The following is an 18,195-nucleotide window of genomic DNA, read 5'->3' on the forward strand; positions in this document are numbered from 1 at the left end:
TCCAGAACTGCTTTGCTACCTCACAAGTCCACCACATATGATAGAATGAATCTTCATGTTTCTTACATTTCCAACATTTATCAGACATTTGGTTATTTCCATAAGCTATTTTCTTCGGCGTTAAGTACCATCTGTACATCATCTTATAAACATTTTCTTTAATATTAGTACATGTTGATATCTTTAAGGTATTCTTCCACAAGTGTTCCCATGCCTCCATTGTTATATCTCTATTACAGTTTATGGCCCATTTCACCATTTGCACTTTGACTATTTCGTCTTCTGTATACCATCTTAACAAGATCTTATAAACTTTAGATATCCTTTTTTTGCCATCTTGTAGTATGCATTCTTCCAGTTCGGAGTTTTTCAATTTAAATCCAAATTTCAAACGATCAGAGTCATATAAGCCTTTAATCTGTCTATATTGGAACCAACCATATTGAAATGGTAACTCATCAATGTTTTCAGCTTAGCTGTATTTTGCTCTTTTTTCAAAATTTCTTCGTAAGTCAGGCATTGTTCTCTGTTATAAATTGTATCCGGTTCTACAACTTCTAACGGCACCACCCACATCGGGATACCGTCATCTAAATATTTTTTGTATTTTAGCCAAACCGCAAAAAGGCTTCTTCTTATATAATGATGCAAAAACATAGAGTCTGCTTTAATTTTTTCATACCATAAGTAGGCATGCCAACCAAAGAGCTTTTTATATTGTTATGCACAAACTTGTGCCTTAGGTGTCCCTCTCGCCAATCACAATAAGAGACACACACCACGGAGTCCTGTAGAATGAAGCAATATATGATTGTTTAATTTAAACAATGGAGGAGCCTATTTTCACAGGAGTAGGTGGTCTCCTTGTGTCCTGAGCTCATCAAAATTACAATAGAAATACAGGCAATTAATACTTTCAGATAATCATAACAATATTACAGTATTCTAATATTTGATATCTTATTGGCTCGTAACATATCTAGGGTCAGTTCTGATTTGAAGATGCAATTCTGGGCTGGCCAGAATTCTAGTCTTCACAGTTTTTTTTCTCTGCCCTCATTTTGGAAGGACACTGTCTAACCTTTTACCTACTTTCTTCTGGACATAATACTTTCAAGGGCGCCAATGAGTCTCAGTCTGGTGGATAGGAAGGGATGTTTTCCTATTCGTGTCCTTTCCCCCAGTTTCTTATCAGCTTTAAGGAAGATAATACCACAGGTGGCCAAAACCAGCTTGCTGCATCAAATCAGTTTTCTACAAAAGGCTCTCTGGTACTGATTTCTATTGGAATCTATAGAATAATATAACATATAAGTGCAGCCCTAAAAGCAGTATATCAGTTCTTACAGAGTTTCAAGTCTTCTTGTTTCAAGTGTCAAATTCTTACAGGTTACATTACAAGTACTACTTCAAGTGCTAGTAATTTATGGTTTTTTAATAGCATCCAGTCTCTAAGCCACACTAAACATACTGCATCATGGTATAATCTTATATTAGGCAGTTGCAGTCCTCCTCTCTCTTTTGCGTCACATAGCACTTTCATTTTCACTCTAGGTTTCTTCCCAGCCCACACAAAATCTAATAACTTTCTTTGCCATTTGTCAAATTGTTTGTTGTCTCTTATTATTGGTATCGTTTGTAGTAAAAACATTATTCTCGGTAACACATTCATTTTAATTGCTGCTATTCTTCCTAGCCATGACAAATTTAATTTATTCCATTTAATCATGTCTCTATTTGTTGCCACAGCTTCTCATAGTTGTTCTTAAATAAATCGATGTTCTTTGCAGTAAGTTCAATTCCAAGGTATTTCACTTTTTGTGTTACCTCACAGCTTGTAATTTCCATTAATTCTTGTTGTTTTTGCTTAATCATATTTTTACATAATATCTTAGACTTCCTTTTATTAACATAAAATCCCGCCAAATCTCCAAATTCTTTAATCTTTGAGCCTTGCTACAAGTGACATTTTACACGTGAAGGATAAAGGATCATTTTCGCAAGTCTTTCTGGGAACTGAAGTTCCTCTCCCCCACCCCTTTTCCTTCTGTTCCTTCCCCTCGCTGCCTGAAGAGACAGAGAGAGCCTACGGCAACATCAGCTTTTGCAAATCGTCTTGCGGGGGGGGAAATGCTCCGGAGAAAGCTGAGAAAGTTGCAGCTGCCTGCCCCAAAGATCATTGAGAGCAGGCTTGTGACTGGAGAAACAATTTGCAAAAGTTGCTGTTGCCGCAGGCTTTCTCTGTCTCTTCAGGCAGTGAGGGGAAGGAACAAAAGGAAAAGCGGTGGGGGAGAGGAACTTCAGTTCCCAGAAAGACTTGCGAAAATAATCCTTTATCCTTCACGTGTAAAATGTCACTTGTAGCAAGGCTCTTAGTCAGTAATTTCGGCATATTTTGAATCGGTTCTTCTATTATAACCATTACATCATCAGCAAATGCTCTTACTTTATATGTAAATCCTTTAGTCTTCATGCCTCTTATGTCATCATCCTCCCGTATCTGCATCAATAAAATTTCCAATACCATAACAAACAGTAATGGAGACAGTGGGAGGCCTTGTCTTGTTCCTTTTCTTATCTCTAGTCTCTTAGTAAGTTCATCGTTTACTACAACCGCTGCACATTGATCTTTATAGATTGTTCTCACAGCTTGAATAAATTCCTTTCCCATTTGTAATTTCTTCATTATGGCGAACATAAAATCCCAATTTAAATTGTCGAATGCTTTCTCCGCATCTACAAAGAAGAGACCAACTTCTTTTTCAGGATGTTTTTCATAATATTTAATTACATTTATTACAGTTCTTAAGTTATCTTTGATCTGTCTATCAGGCAAAAATCCAGCTTGCTCCTCCGCTATAAATTCTGTCAACCACTCCTTTAATCTTTCCACCAATACCTTAGCAAAAAATTTTATAATAATTGTTTATCAAAGATATGGGACGATAGTTTTTCACATTTAGCAAATCTTGATCTTCTTTTGGAATCACACCATTAAAATCTCCCGTCAGAATAATTTGTGCATATGCCAATTGATCTAATTGTTTCAGTATCTCTTTGAAAAAAAGGTCCTTGGCACCATTTGGTGCATAAATCCCTACAATTAGTGTCTTTTGAGAATTCCAATCAAATTCCACAGCCAAAAATCTCCCTTGATGGTCTTTAAAAATCATCTTAGGCTGAAGTTCTTCCTTTATATATATAACAACTCCTCTTTTTTTCTGCTTTGTTGAGGCCACAAATTCTCTACCCAATTTGTTATTTTTAAGTACTTTAAATCTTGTGTTTTTACATGGGTTTCTTGTAAACAAATTATATTACAATGTTGTTTTATTAGCCAATGAAAAATAGCTTTGCGTTTAGAAGGTGAATTAAGTCCATTTACATTCCATGATATTATTTTACACTCCATAATTATAGTCTGGGTCGCTTAGGTAAATCTTTTTCATAGTCCAAAAAGAACATCTCCATCTCATGTTGTGATTTGATAATTTTCCTACTTTCTTGAAACTCGAAGCTCAGACCTTCTGGTATCTCCCATCTCTATCGTATATTAAGCTCCTTCAGAATCTGAGTCAAACCTCTGTATTTCTTCCTTTCAGACAAAATCCTCTTGGGTAGTTCTTTCATTATTCTCACTTTTTTCCCATCCATTACAAGTGGGTTTTGGAATTGCCTGCTAATAATTTCTTCTTTCATTCTTTTTGTAATTAACTGCACAATCATATCTCTCGGTAAATTTTTTTGGGCTGCATACTTTGAAATAATTCTATACGCCACATCAATATTGCTTGCAATTTCTTCCAGTGGTTTATTCAAAAATCCTGTTAATATTTCCAAAATTTGCTCTTGGGCAGATTTCCCATCTTCCCCCGGGATGCCTCAAAATCTCAGTTGTTTATCCATATTTTTACACTCCATTACTGCCATCCTTTCATTTAATCCTGTGGTCTCTGCTTTAAAGGACATAGCGAACTTTTCTGTTTTTTCTTCAACTTCTGTAACTTTCTGCTGCATTGTTTGTAATTCTTTCTTCACTTCCTCCATGTTTTTAGCCAACTCCACCACCTCCAATTTTATTTTTTCTTTAATGTCTTTCATCATACTTTGCATAGTCTCTTTTAATTCTCTGTTACCTTCCGTCATTTTTTTATCCAAATTATCAAAAGCCGATTGCCATTCTTTCTTTGACATCGTTGGGCTTGGTTTACTTCCCGCCCACGAGTCTGATCTCTTCCTTAATTTCGTGGTTTAATTAATTTAAATTCCCAATTTTAATCAATTAGTCTTAAAATAAAAGGGGAAAAAAAGGTTTGAATCCGTCAAAATGTCGAGCATTTTTTCTCTATGGTTCTTAACTGAAATCTTGCCTTTCCCCTTCTCCAAAATGGCATTTGATTGAAGTCTTGCCCTGTCCCTTGTCCAAAATGGCGCTCTTCCACTTCCTTTCTTGTTCCGTCACTTTATCACTCTGCAGCTCATTGGTCTCTTACATATTTCCTGTTCTGTCTCTTTCGTCAGCTTGTTAGTCTCTTATCACAATGTTTCCGTGGTTCCCACGGCTCACTATCACTCCTGACTGCAAGTATGTAAACAATATTCTTATTTCTTCTCTAATTCTTTTAAACAGTCTTAATTGGATATAATTTTCTTTCCAGAGTGATCTTAAATAGTTACTACAAAGTCTCAGTTCATAGTTCTTACTTTAATCTTATTCTTCTGGTCATTTTTAAGTCCGTGAAAGAGATAGTGATCCTTACCTTGCCGATTCTTCTCTGGGTTGTAATCGCTGTTTCAGTTGTCAAAATTAGTCCAATTTTGCAACTGAGGCTTGGGTACAATGGCCCTATGACAACTCAATGACTCCAAAGTTGTTGCAGAGAAAACAGCCACCCTTCTTAGAGAGGGACCTCAAGGCTGGGAGATGATCCTTTATTCAGAACCCCCCCCCTCAGCCGAGATCACACACTCTCTGGGTCTTGAGCACACCTGCCTGCTCTCCACCTGAAAGCAGGGGGCTGCAGGCGATCTAGCACTCCACCACCCCAACAAACAACATCTTGGATGGTTCAGCTCCCTGAACCACATCAGCCCGCCATAAATCCAAACCAGAAGTCAGGTCATCCCCCTTATCCACAGGCTCCACCAGTTCCTGGCCAAGAAGCTCAAGCACAAGAAAGAGCTGCTCCTCAGGGTCCAGGACTTTGTGAGGAGGATCCAGGCATGCGTGGCCGAGCACTTGCATCCTCTGAGCCATGAGGTGCCATACCAAATGGCCTCCGTCTGTGACCCCCATATCAAGGGCAGCATTGTCATGTGGGTGAGTCAGATGCAGCACTGGAAAAAGAAACTCCACACAGTGGCGCTCCATTTCCCGAAAGAGAAGGCAGTACGGAGGGAACCAGGAAGGGGCAAAAGGCAGGTGGCAGAGGAGGAGGAGGAGGTAGGAGGATTTGGGAAGAGAACCACACCAGGAGAGACCCACCCAAATGGCCCCACTTGATCTTTGGGCCTTGTCGGTGGGCTGTGTGGTTGGCCGCAACACAGTGGGTGCATCTTTTGCAGTGGAGGACTCGGCAGGGGCCATGGTGGAGCCCACCGAGCCCCCCACTCCAATCCCTTGGAGTATTGGGCGAGGAAAACTGCCATATGGCTGGACCAGTCCATTGTGGCAAACAACATCCTGTCCTGCCATCCTACCAGCATGCAGAGCAAGTGGGTGTTCTCCCACCTGCTTCCACAGCTGGTAACCCATTGTCCTCCTCTCCCTGACAAGTTCCCAGACACTCCCTCTTTCAACCTCTCCCTCTCTGGATGGCACCAATACGACCCTTCCACATGGCTTGTCCTGCCCATTGTGTCCTCTCCCTGACAAGTTCCCAGATAGTTCCTCTTTCATCCTTGCCCCCTATGGACGGAAATGGAACAACCCTTCCCAGTGACCTCTCCTGTCCTGCCTATCCTGTCCTGTCTGTGAAGGTAGCAAGGTGGGTCATGTCAGCTGCCACCACCTTTGGACATGGGGGACTACCATGGCACTACCACCACCTTTGGGCCTTCCCGGTCCAGTTCTGCAATGCTGCTGTGACAAACAACCCTTTGTTCTCCTCTCCCTGACAAGGTCCTGGACATTCCCTCTTTCAATCTCTCCCCTCTGGATGGAACCAGTATGACCCCTCCCAACAATCTCTCCTGTCCTGCCCATCCCATCCTTTCTGCAAAGGCAGGAAGGGGGGTGATGTCAGCTGCCCCCACTTTTGGCCACAAGGGACAGCTCTGCTGCTGTTGCTGATAGGGTTGTACCGCATGGTGCCTCCCTTTCCATGGCACCTGCTGTCCCCTCTGAGAAGGGGGAATGGGTCTCTCCCACCCTTTCCATGAAGGCAGGAAGTTGGGTGCTTTCTGCTGCTGCTGCTTTTGGGCACAGTGGACAGCTCAAAAGCTGCTGCACATATGGTTGTACAGCATGGGGGGCCCTATACATGGGCACCTGCTATCCCCTCTGAGCAGGGGGGAATGGGTCCGTCCCACCCTTCCCGTGAAGGCAGGAAGGTGGGTGTTTTATGCTGCTGCTTTTGGGCATGAGGGGCAGCTCAAAAGCTTTTGCTGGTATGTTTGTGCTGCACAGTGCACCCCTATCCATGGGCACCTGCTGTTCCCCCTGTGCATGGGGGGAACGGGTCCCGTGACTCACTTCCTTTCCATGAAGGCAGAAAGGTGAGTGATGTTGGCAGCAGCCTCCAATTCAGCACAGGAGGGGCGGACAAGCCTCTCCAGCAGCAGTCTGCACACTCCTTCAGGGTGTTGGGGTCCTCCGTCCCAGTCCTGCTGTGTAACGCGGCCATGAATCCTCTTCCCTCCTTGCCCAGACAAGTACCCAGTCCCTCTTTCAACCTCTCCCTCTCTGGAACACTCCAACCCCTCCCAATGACCTCTCCTGTCCTGTCCATCCCATCCTTTCCATGAAGGCAGGAAGGTGAGTGATGCTGGTCACAGCCTCTACTTCAACAAAGGAGGGACAGACAAGCCTCTCCCCAAACAGTCTGCGCAATCCAACACAGTGGATGTTGGGGTCCTCCTGGTCCTGCTCCGCAATGCAGTCAGGAAGCCTCTGTCCTCTTCTCTCATACAAGTACCCGGTCCCTCTTTCAAACTCTCCCTCTCTGAAACCAACCCGACCCTGCCCTGCGACCTCTCCTGTCCTGTCCATCCCATCCATTCCATGAAGGCAGGAAGGTAGGTGATGTTTGCTGCTGCCGAAGAGAAGCTCAGTTGGTTTCTCATCTCATGGCCTGCAAATCTTGGGGTCCTCCCGGTCCTGCTCTGCAATGTGGCCAGGAAGCCTCTGTCCTCCTCTCCAGTCCTCTTCGACCTCTCCCTCTCTGAAACTGCCCCGATCCTGCTCTGCGACCTCTCCTTTCCTGTCCATCCCATCCTTTCCACGAAGGCAGGAAGGAGGGTAATGCTGGCGGCAGCCTACACTACTTACTGCCTACCTGAGTGGTATGGATTCTGTGGAACTGCCATCTTCAGTAGGTTGCTGATGCTGAATAGACTGCCATGTCTGTGAAGGTAGGTCTGTAGGTGATGCAGGAGGCAGTCCACAGCTCCCCACGTGCGCACCTACCTGTCTGCCCACAATCTCCTTTCCTAAGGGAACTGATGCTTCCCCCACAACGTGGGGGAAGGCATCCTCCACTGCCTCGATGGCCAGCATGTGATTCTCCACTTTTACATGTTAGGGGCAGGCCCCACCTCCCACCCTTGGTTCTTTCCTTCCAACTTTCTAATGGCGGAATAATGCAGATATTTATGCAATCCGTCTGTCTCCCCAATATCCCTGTACACAGTATCTGTCTTTCCTGTCAATCCAATACAGGTATTCAATGTATCCACGCATCCCTCTGTCTTATACATCTATCTCACGCAGCTATACACCTGTCTATTGAGAAACCTGTCTATACCATACCTTTATACTGAAGCAGAAAGTAGCCTTTGGGTGGCCTGGCAGGCAGGCACATAGTGGGTGCTGCCAGTGAGTGGCCAAACCCTCACCCCCTAGAGGAGAAGCGGCATGCCACTGCCTCCCCGAGCCCACCAGGCCCAGTGACTGCGAATATCACCCTCCTTCCGGCCTATGCTAGAAATATCAAGTTCTCTGAGGCCTGAAGGGTGGGTACATGGGGGGTGCTGCCAGTGAGCAGCCACACACTCTTCCCCCTAGAGGGGATGTGGCATGCCACTGCCTCCTTGAGTCTGCCAGGCCCAGTGGCAGCCGACATCACCGTCCTTCCAGCCTATGCTGGAATAGCAGCCACACCCCTTGCCTCCTAGAGGGGAGATGGTAGCCTCAGGGAGGCCTGGCGGGCGGGCACATGGGAGGTGCTGCCAGCAAGCAGCAACACCACTCACCCTCTAGAGAAGAGGCAGCCCGCCTTCAAGTCCACCACTTGTACACAGGGCCAAAGTCAACTGGTGGCTCCAATTATATCAAATGGGAGTTTCCTGAGGGCCTCAGCTTTGGGAAAATATAAGTCCAAGATCCATATTGCAATCTTGACCAAACTTGGGTGATGGCTGGAGGAGAGCCTGCTGATCACTCCCTGAGAATATGGGCACTCTACGTCCAACGGGGGCCATTCTGGCCCCCACAAACCACTAACACTGAACAAGTTTGTTAACGAGACATGTACGTTACTGTTAGTCTATTCGCGTTCGTTGATGGCAACAAACTATGAACAGCGTGTTCATCTTTTTCCTGTTCGTGCCCATGTCTACTTCTGATACAAACCACCTAGCTGTATGTTAACATATGTATTCTCATATAATGTTATCATCTATATTAATTGTTACGTGACAATGTAACAGGAATTCAAAGCTGTTCTCAAGAAGGTAACTGTTTAAACTAAATGAAGAGATAGTAGATTTATGATCATGTTATATGTAACTGTTCTTAGAAAGCCTGGAGAACTTGATTAAGAGCATTAAAGGACATTAAAGAAGCATTAAAAATAAATAAACGTAAGGTTCAGATGTTAAATTTAGAAGATTTATCTCTTTATTCCTACTTTGCTATAAAAGTGTGCCTGGTGCAGTTTTGAGCAGGGTTCTGTTGGTGATATTCAGAAAAGACATCATATTTTCATTTGTTTTGCTGGACTTCCCCATTTAACAGCTGGTTTACTTTAGTCATAAATGAATTGTAAGCATTATGTATTTAGATCAAGTTTAGAGCTTTAGGAAATACAATTTTAATAGCATGAGTAACATTATTTGTATACATTGCATGTGTTTCTGGTTTCTGATTTCTTGCCTCATGAAGAGTTATGTTTTATTTTAAACAACTTCTTTAACTCAAGGAAGTTCTCTTCTCAGATTGCTGGAAGGAGATCCAACATCTGGCCAATCATATTTCATTGTACTGCCTCTCTCTCAGAGAGTTTTGACTTGGAACAGACCAAACTGGAGCCTCTGCACCATGTTCAGCTATGGTGGTTTTAAGTCTCCATGAATTTGGGATGAACAAAATAATTTTTCACAGAGGGAAAAGACAGAAATATGATGACTATTGCCAAAAGGGAAATATGTTTGAGCCCTTCAATGGCACATCAAGACAGAGAGCAAAGCCAGATGAATACTGTGCCCAGTGCAATGTTGAAAGAACGTAAAAAGCAATGGGCAGAACTCTCCATGGCTTCATTGCTCCAGAAAGATCTTGGACTCCATATTGCTTAGAGGAAGCCATTGTGTGTTACTCACTCCTGAAAGATCTTGGGAAAGCCATTGTGCATGGACTGTCTTTTCTGGTGCCAAAAGTAGAATTCTGTGGCTTGTATTTTTTTTTAAAAAAAACTAGATTCATGTTGCAGATTTGTTCAAAAGTTAACATAACCTACTGGCCCTCTGTCATCCTATCGGTATATTTTCCAGAGCAACCTCCCCCCTTGGGACTCAGGGCCAGGAGATGGGCCTGGACAAGCCCTCCCTGCTTCTCCTCCTTGTTTGGGGGTTGTGGAGTCCTTTTACCCCCACTCTTTTTTTAGTTCCATTCTCAAGGTCCTGCCGCCAAGGCCTGTCCCAGAAAGTGGGCCAATGTCAGACGTATGTTTCCCTGCTTGGTCCACCCCCCTCTTCCATGGGCCAATCCCCACCCATCCTCTGCCCTGCCTGGTTGGGGTTAATTTCACAGCATATTCTCCATGCTGGGCCTTCCCTTTGCCTCTGTCCCACCCAGGCACAGCCAGTTTACCACCCTCTGCTTTAGGTTGCCTGTGTGTTCGAGTTTTGGGCACCGGGGCGGGGGGTGGGAGCTCTGGAGCAGGAAGACTCTGGTGCACAGCCTGGAGGTCTGCCCCATCTGCCCTCCCTGGGCACCTGTGGTGCCACATGTGGAATACTATTGTGAACTTGAAGAGTTAGTGGGTTTTTTTAGATGATATATCACACCCAAGGACATGATAAGAACCAATAAGAACTACAGTTGAAGGTGTTGGAAATGTCAATGTACTGATGCAATGTTCTATAATATGCAGCGGACATGTAAGAAGGCGAGAAAATATTGGATAAAAATTCATGAAGAGATGCAACAGATATTAAACTTTCTCTTTGTGCTGAATCCTAAAAGTATGTTATTAAGTTTAAGTAGCTTAAATGTGCCGTTATATACCCTATTTATCTTTCTTTATGCATTGCTTGTTGTCTTTTTTTCAAATTAAAAAAAGGAAAGAAAAAAAAGCATTAGCGGCTGCTCATGTTTCCAGACCTGAATATGCTGTTTAGGCAATGTAAGAGGTTTTCTTAAAAACATGTTTTTCAATTTACTGTCCACCGAATGGGATCACAATGTCCTGCTACTGTATGTTTATGAAGTAAACCATGCTAATCTAGTGGGGGGGGGGGCATTTAGGATGTTTGTCATGTAGGAGACATTTTCTGATATATCGTGATGGCAGCGAGAGTAGTATTTGCAGCAAAATGCAAAACTGATGCCTGTCCAGGACTTCTAGAGTGGAGAGATAAGATTCAGGAATACACTTCAATGGCTAAATTGACTACCTATTTACAGAATAGACAGTTAAATGAGTTCTGGAAAAAATGGAAGGATCTTTTTGATTATTTAGGCATAATTAATTGATATAGAAGCTCAGAGGGAGGGAGGGGAGGGAAGGAGAAATGTTGTGTGTTCAGGCTAAGGGAAATCAAATATGCAATGTTCTTCTTTATTAGATCAATGAAGCTTAAGTGTATGGTCTGTTTAACTCCCAAAACTATTACAGATGTATTGCTTATATATTTATTGTTTGTATAAGATTGTATAAGCTTCAACTTTAATGTCTAATTTAGAATCTCTATAATCTCTTTAATACGCATTTACTTTACTACACTTTTTCTTTTAAATAAAATTCTATTTTTAAAAAAAGGATGTTTGCCATGTACTACTTATTTATTGGCCTTGAATATGCCACTCTTTTTTCCAAGGCCAGCCAGGGGAAGACAAGTGCGCAGCTGCAGTGCAGAGAACCCCTACATAGCAGAACCTCGGCTCAAGCTGAACTGCAGGGCAGTGCTGTGCAACTGACCAGAACCCATGGGTTCCCCCGCTGTTGTTTCCCAGGGTTCCCAACAGCAGTCCAGGAGCATAAGCATACTCTTTGTCCTGTACTTGTTTATTTTTGTAAACTTCTCTAGATTACTTTCATAAATCCCTTTTCTTTCAACAATTGTTTCTTTATTGTCATCAAATCTAAAACAACTGTTGACCCTCGGCAACACAGTGCCCTCTTCTGATGGCATTTCTTGGCACAGCATCATTCCTTGCCTGACTGTGGGGTGCCTGGCACATCCCAGGCTTTCTTGGCAAGACTACCCCTTCCTCTTCTGCTTTCTGCCTCCACTGGATGCTTGCCCGTTCCCCCAGGTGAATATGGCCTTGTGAGGGCTCGATGCCTAGGTTTATGTCTGCTAAATTGTCTGTGCCGAGTCTGGCTTGGGGGCTGGCACCAGACCCAGACAACACTGTAACCAGGGCTTTTTTTCAGCAGGAACGCGGGGGAACGGAGTTCTGGAACCTCTTGAAAATGGTCACATGGCTGGTGGCCCCGCCCCCTGGTCTCCAGACAGAGGGGAGTTGAGATTGGGCACTGAGTTCTACCACCTCTTTTCCCAGAAAAAAAGCCCTGACTGTAACACAATACCACCCTAGAAGCAAGACATTAGAGCAAAACTAGAGAGGTCAGCTTGGTACTCTGTTTCCCATTTGAACAGCTGCCTGTCAAGACAGCTAGATAAGCCGTCTGACAGGAGGCCCTTTGGTATGAGGTTTCTGAGCAAGGAATTTTTACTTGCATTGCAGCGCTGACAACAGGATATCACTTGCCTTTCAATGAAGAACCGCAGACCGGTAAGGAAGAGTATAAAAGGGATGCTGAGGAGAAGGTAACGAGGCTCAGGGTAGTGGATCTCTTCAGTCCCTTTCATGTCCTCCCAGGTGAATCCTGGAGGAAGCCAAAATTCATCTTTCCAAAACCACTCAATCAAGGGCAGCAGCATCCTGTAGGAAGGGAAGAAAGGAAGAAACCGTAAGAAATAGTATCACTCAACCACTCTGCAAACCACTCTGTAGTTAGATTTTTCCTTAACCCCTCTTGTTCTTATACCCTCTGAGTAGATAACGCTGCCACCAGGAATTAAATTCCAAATTAATTAATTAAATTTCCCCCCTGAATACTGGGCCCAAACGTTAGGCTCCTTCATGGGACTAAGTGGCCCTGGGCATAAGAATGGGATATATAGAAATCACATATACTCTGGGGTGAATAAAGGGTGAACAAAAAAGCCCAAATAAACTTTTTTTATTAGATAATAATAGTGTTTTGTTACACACTCTTTCTTAAGCTTGATGCTTTCAAAAATAGTTATCTGTTCTTAAAGTTATCTGTTTCTTAAAGTTTCTTTACATAGTCTCAGTCAAAGTAATTTTCCACACAAATCTTCTTTAAGAGAATGAATTTCACCAGATGTAGATTCTTTCAGGCTTTTCCACACAGCTTGCCTACTTTAGATAGATTAAGCTGTCACTCAGATATACATAGACTTTCTCTCTCAGGCACACACACAGTTTTCCTGCTTTAGACAGAATGAATATTTTCTCTCAGGAACACACAGTTCAAGCTTCACATAGATTGCCTGACTGAACTAGAATGAGAATCCTTTCCGGATTCCACACAGGTTACTTGCTTTGCCCAGACTGAATGTTTTCTTTCAGAAACACACACAGTTCACTCTACCTCTAGAACACTGCCACAGTCCAATCAGATTTCGCTCTGATCACACTTTTCAACTCTGCCTATACTCTGAGGGCCAAGCTACAAGTGATGAATGACACTTGAATGGCAAGTGGATTGAATGGAGAGCAAGTAGAGAGCAAATGAACAGGGAGGAATACACTTGCCGTTCAAGTGTCATTTGTCACTTGTAGTTTGGCCCTCAGTCATCAATCCGTCACCTCACTCACTTATCCCTCTCTTTCTTCCCCCATTCTTCTTCAGCAACACACTAAGCATTTAAAGAAACACACACATGCTTAAAATCATTACAGACACATTTATACATTCTGATCCTGCCATGACTTCAGCTGTACATGGTTCTCCATTTTGTCCTCACAAGAAGCCTGAAAGATAGGCTAGGTTAAGAGAGAGTGAGATGATTTCCTTGAGTAGAAAGATTTCTGTACATGAAGTGTGACTTCCTTGCTTCCCAACACAATCCAAGATGCTGCCTGAAATGCTGTTCATGGTAGTCACCTCTCCCTCAGAATCAGCATGTTGAAGGCCTTCTGGGCTGCCATGGGGGTCGGGGAGGACAAGAAAGTTGTGCTCTCCATGGGATCCAAGCAAGTGACTGGCCTAAGGTCAACTGTTGGGTTTCATGGCTGTCTTGGGAAGCGATCTCAAGACCTGGTTCAACAGTGTTAACAGCTACGTATAACTAGCTTTGCATCTCTTCTTGCATAGCTCCCCAACATGGCTTACAAAAACCATTCAAAACCAGAAAGAAAATAACCATCACACAAGATGTGCTTTCTGTTTCCACTGAATTCCAGTTGAATTCCAGTAGAACTGAATTGAACTAAAAGAATTTCAAAGACTTATTTTGGAATGAATACACTTAGTTACGGTTCCACATTTGGTGAGGCCCTGGGCAGAGTTTTTCCATGGCCAACTCCTCACCTCTGCTTACTGTTATGCCTTCCCCCTCCTCCTCCTTCTCATATACCTTTATTGGCATAACAAGAATCACAAGATTGATAAGGTATCCAATCCATAACATATAAAAAACTATCAACGATAAAAAACCATACAGACTACTAATTAAAATTAAGTTTAAGAACTTCCACAAGAAATTTAGCAACTACTTCAGTAATTTCAGAAACCGAATCATTTAGAAGAAAGTTTCATTTAAGGTTATTACTCAGAATGTAATAAATTGGAAAGCAAACGTTCCCAAGCAGACTCATAAAAGGGGCAATCTAAAATTATATGGTCAATTGTGTCTAAGGAATTAAGACCACATTGATATAGACGCTCTTGCCTCAGGATCTGGAGATACCTGCCAGAAAGCATCCTGGGAATGCATTAACCTTGGCCAATAAGAAGGCTCTACGCTGTGAGGGACTATCAAGAGCATGAAGATAATAAGCCATCCAACCTGGAAAACTAACAAGGCCAAGCATGGCAGATGAACAAATACTAGGTTGAGCTGGACACAGATTTTGCTGTTCAATATCTATAAATTGTTGCTTGATCGATTCAAAGATGTAAGATTCGTTAGCCAAAACTAAATCATCAAGGGCGATCCCAATTTGATTAAGTTTGAGTTTTGATTGTAGTTTTACTCTTCCCCCTCCCTTCCTTCTCTCCTATTTTCTTGTGTCCTTCATCTACCAGGTCTCAAATCCTCCCACCATCCATACTCACAATTGCCTATACTACCCAAATGAAATACAGAATGGGCTCACTGAGTCCAGACAATAGAAGCACACTACCAAAAAACCCAGTGAAAGGTTAATAAATCAAAAGTCAATAAACATGTCATATGAAATTTACTGAGTAATCAAAATGCAAAAAACCTCATAATAATCCACAAAGTGTTAATAGGGGAACAATATAAAGTTAACAACGTGATTATTCCAAACTTCAAAGTGAAGAAACAAGGATAAACAAGTTTATCATATGCACAATGACAGGGTCAATAAACACATTATTTGCACAATGGCAGGGTCAGTAACACACTACTACACAATGTCCAAGTGGTGATAATAAATTCCAGGAGACACAATAAACAAACAAGTTTATTGAATGACAGAGTTCCTCCACAGCCAGAAAATAGCTAGGTATCCTCCTCTGCTACGGGTTTCAGCCAGCAGATTTACCAGTACCCGTTTCGTTGGTCACTTCATCAGGCGAATAGTCTAACTGGACTGTAAAAGATATTTATATATAATCATAACAAATTCATAAACATATTTGGTAACAACAACAATTTGAATTAAATACAACTTACTATTTCACCACGTAATACACTCCCATTACATGACCCAAGCAGTAATAAGCGAACAATGTCGTTTGAGAACTAATTGCCAATTACACAGTTAATATACATGCAAGAGCCATCGTTACATGCAGGAATTCACAGCAATTAAAGAGATACAACATATCCAAAGATTAAAGGTATACATATATAAATAAGTTAACAGCAGGTGGCAGCATAGCCATACCTCAAATATCATAGGGCTAAATATAGCAAGACAGATCCAATTCATGATTCAACCCATGTGGGTCAAGGCTATTCAAACGGAAGATCCAAAAAGCTTCCTGTCTAAGGAGTGCCTGATCCCCATCCATCCGTCCTGAGGTGTCTACCGTCCCAAGGACCGAGATTCTCAAATCACTAAACCGATGATTATGTTGCAAAAAATGATCTACTAGTGGGGCTTCCCTGAACTTATTTCTGATATGTGAGAAATGCTCTTGTATCCTCACCTTCAAGGGTCTGCTGGTACTCCCTACATAGGATAGAGGACAGTTGCATTGAATGATATAAATGACATTGGCAGTTCTACAGGTAGAGAAGGAGCTAGCAAAAAGGGGGCATTTTCTATCCAGGGCTACAATGTCCTGCAATTTAACCATATACTGGCAGATGTTACAGTCACCACAGGCAAAATGTCCAACAGGAGAAGCTTTAACAGGGGTCTCCTGTCTGAATTCTGAGTGGACTAAATGGTCTCTCAGGTTTTTCGTTCTCCGATAGCCAATCCAGGGTGCGGTTTCACAACCGCTTATGCCAGAAACTATATGCCAGTGTCGCCAAATGATTTTTATAATTGCCGGGGCCAGGTGAGTGTAGTCCAATGCCCAACTAATATGCCGGTCCGATTCCCTGTTACTAGGTGTCAACAGTTGGTGGCAGCTATATAAAGACACCTTATTTTTAGCCTTATACAATATTAAGCGTGGATATCCTCTCTGTAGGAAGGATATGTCCAGAGCCCTACTTCCTATTTTATAATCTCTCGGTTCTGTGGAATTCCGTTTGATCCTAAGATACTGGCCTGCCAGAATATTATTCTGGAGGTGGGGCGGATGGAAGGAAGAATAATGAAGGTATGAATTTCAAGCTGTTAATTTCTTAAAGGGGTGAACCCCTAAAGATTTTACAGTCCGTTTATAAATGATCACATCCAAGAAATTAATGTGATGGAAACTGCCTTGCCAAGTGAAGCTAATATTGGGATCTAAGGTGTTTAACCAAGTCGCTAGGGGTGCTGCTGATGCCCCCCGCTTCAGAATAATTAGAATATCATCTATTGTCAGACTGTGGCTAAATAAGGCACTCACTACAGGGTTCCCTTTAGAAGCAAACACAAGTCCATTGTTTGGAAAAGGAAACTTTACTGCAGAAAAGGTCCATTATAGTCCACTGTCCTGAATAGGAGAATCAGGATGGTACATGATCATTGTTACCAATGAAGAGCAAGCATAAGATACAGAGTAACAATACCCATCTGGATCAGCCTCCCCCCACAGTTCTCAAAACAGCATCTCTCAGTCCTGGGAAGCTGCTCTCCTTCAAGGCCAATGCTTGGAGGAACGGTGTTAGACAAAACAGTCTCCTCCGGTGGGAACGCTGCATGGGAACTGGTGCACCTGGGAAGAGAACACTCAAACACTAGAAGCATTAGAAAATGGAGTCAGTACAGTTTAGATATACACTGGACCTGACATTCTGCCCCCCTTAAAACAGATCCCCCCCTGGCTTATATGGGTAGCGAGTATGAAAAGCTTTGGTTAGTCTAGGAGCATGAACATGTGCAGAGTGCACCCATTCATCGTAACCAGAATCAAAGTCCTTCCATCTAATGAGGTAAAAAAGCTGATTTCGTTTGAGTTTAGAGTCCAAGATTTGCTGTACCTCATAGTGTATTTGGTCGTCAATTAAAGTTGGAATGGGTGGAGCTTTGACGTGCCATTTGTTGTCGGTGGGAGCTTTCTTTAGAAGACTGACATGGAACGTGTCATGCACATGGCGCAGGTTCTTGGGCAAAGTTACAGCAACAGTCACTTTATTTATTATCTTGCGCACAGGAAAAGGTCCCAGGAATTTCAGAGCGAGTTTGCGGCTGGTCTGAGCAAGTTTTAGATTTTTTGTGGAAATATACACATGATCACCGGGTTGTAATTCCCATTCGGCCGCACGATGGCGGTCTGCGTATTTTTTGTAATCCAGTTTGGCTTTGTCAAGGTGCTTCTTAATAAGAGTCCATTGCTGCGCCGCCTCCCCCCACCACGAAGATACATCTGGCAATTTAGAGGAATGGAGAGGGGGGGCATCCAACGGGAAGGGATTGAAGTGAGTTCCGTAGACAATTTTGAAGGGGGCCTCCCCCGTTGAAGCGTGTACACTGTTGTTATATGAGAACTCGGCCAGAGGGAGAAGGTCCACCCAATTATCTTGTTGAAAATTAATGTAGCAACGAAGAAACTGTTCTAATATTTGGTTTGTTTTTTCGGATTGCCCGTCGGTTTGTGGGTGGTGGCTTGAACTGAGGCCTTGTTCAATATTCAACATTTTCAAAAGCTCCCGCCAGAAGTTGGCAACGAACTGTCCGCCGCGATCCGAAATCACCTTGGACGG

At 42.9% G+C, this 18,195-nt stretch overlaps 1 protein-coding gene and 1 pseudogene across 1 annotated transcript in view; both read right to left on the bottom strand.

The window, feature by feature from the left end:
- The window catches only part of LOC129330660 (ceramide synthase 4-like), a 66,480-nt gene extending 53,934 nt beyond the window's left edge, over positions 1-12,546 (bottom strand). Inside the window, exon 1 of the mRNA XM_054980795.1 lies at positions 12,377-12,546. Coding sequence (XP_054836770.1) covers positions 12,377-12,477 — 101 coding nt within the window. The 5' untranslated portion in view covers positions 12,478-12,546. The remainder of the gene's footprint in view (positions 1-12,376) is intronic.
- The window catches only part of LOC129330659 (ceramide synthase 4-like), a 323,796-nt pseudogene that overhangs the window by 282,365 nt on the left and 23,236 nt on the right, over positions 1-18,195 (bottom strand).

The sequence above is a fragment of the Eublepharis macularius genome, chromosome 5, assembly GCF_028583425.1.
Source record: "Eublepharis macularius isolate TG4126 chromosome 5, MPM_Emac_v1.0, whole genome shotgun sequence".
NCBI lineage: Eukaryota > Metazoa > Chordata > Lepidosauria > Squamata > Eublepharidae > Eublepharis > Eublepharis macularius.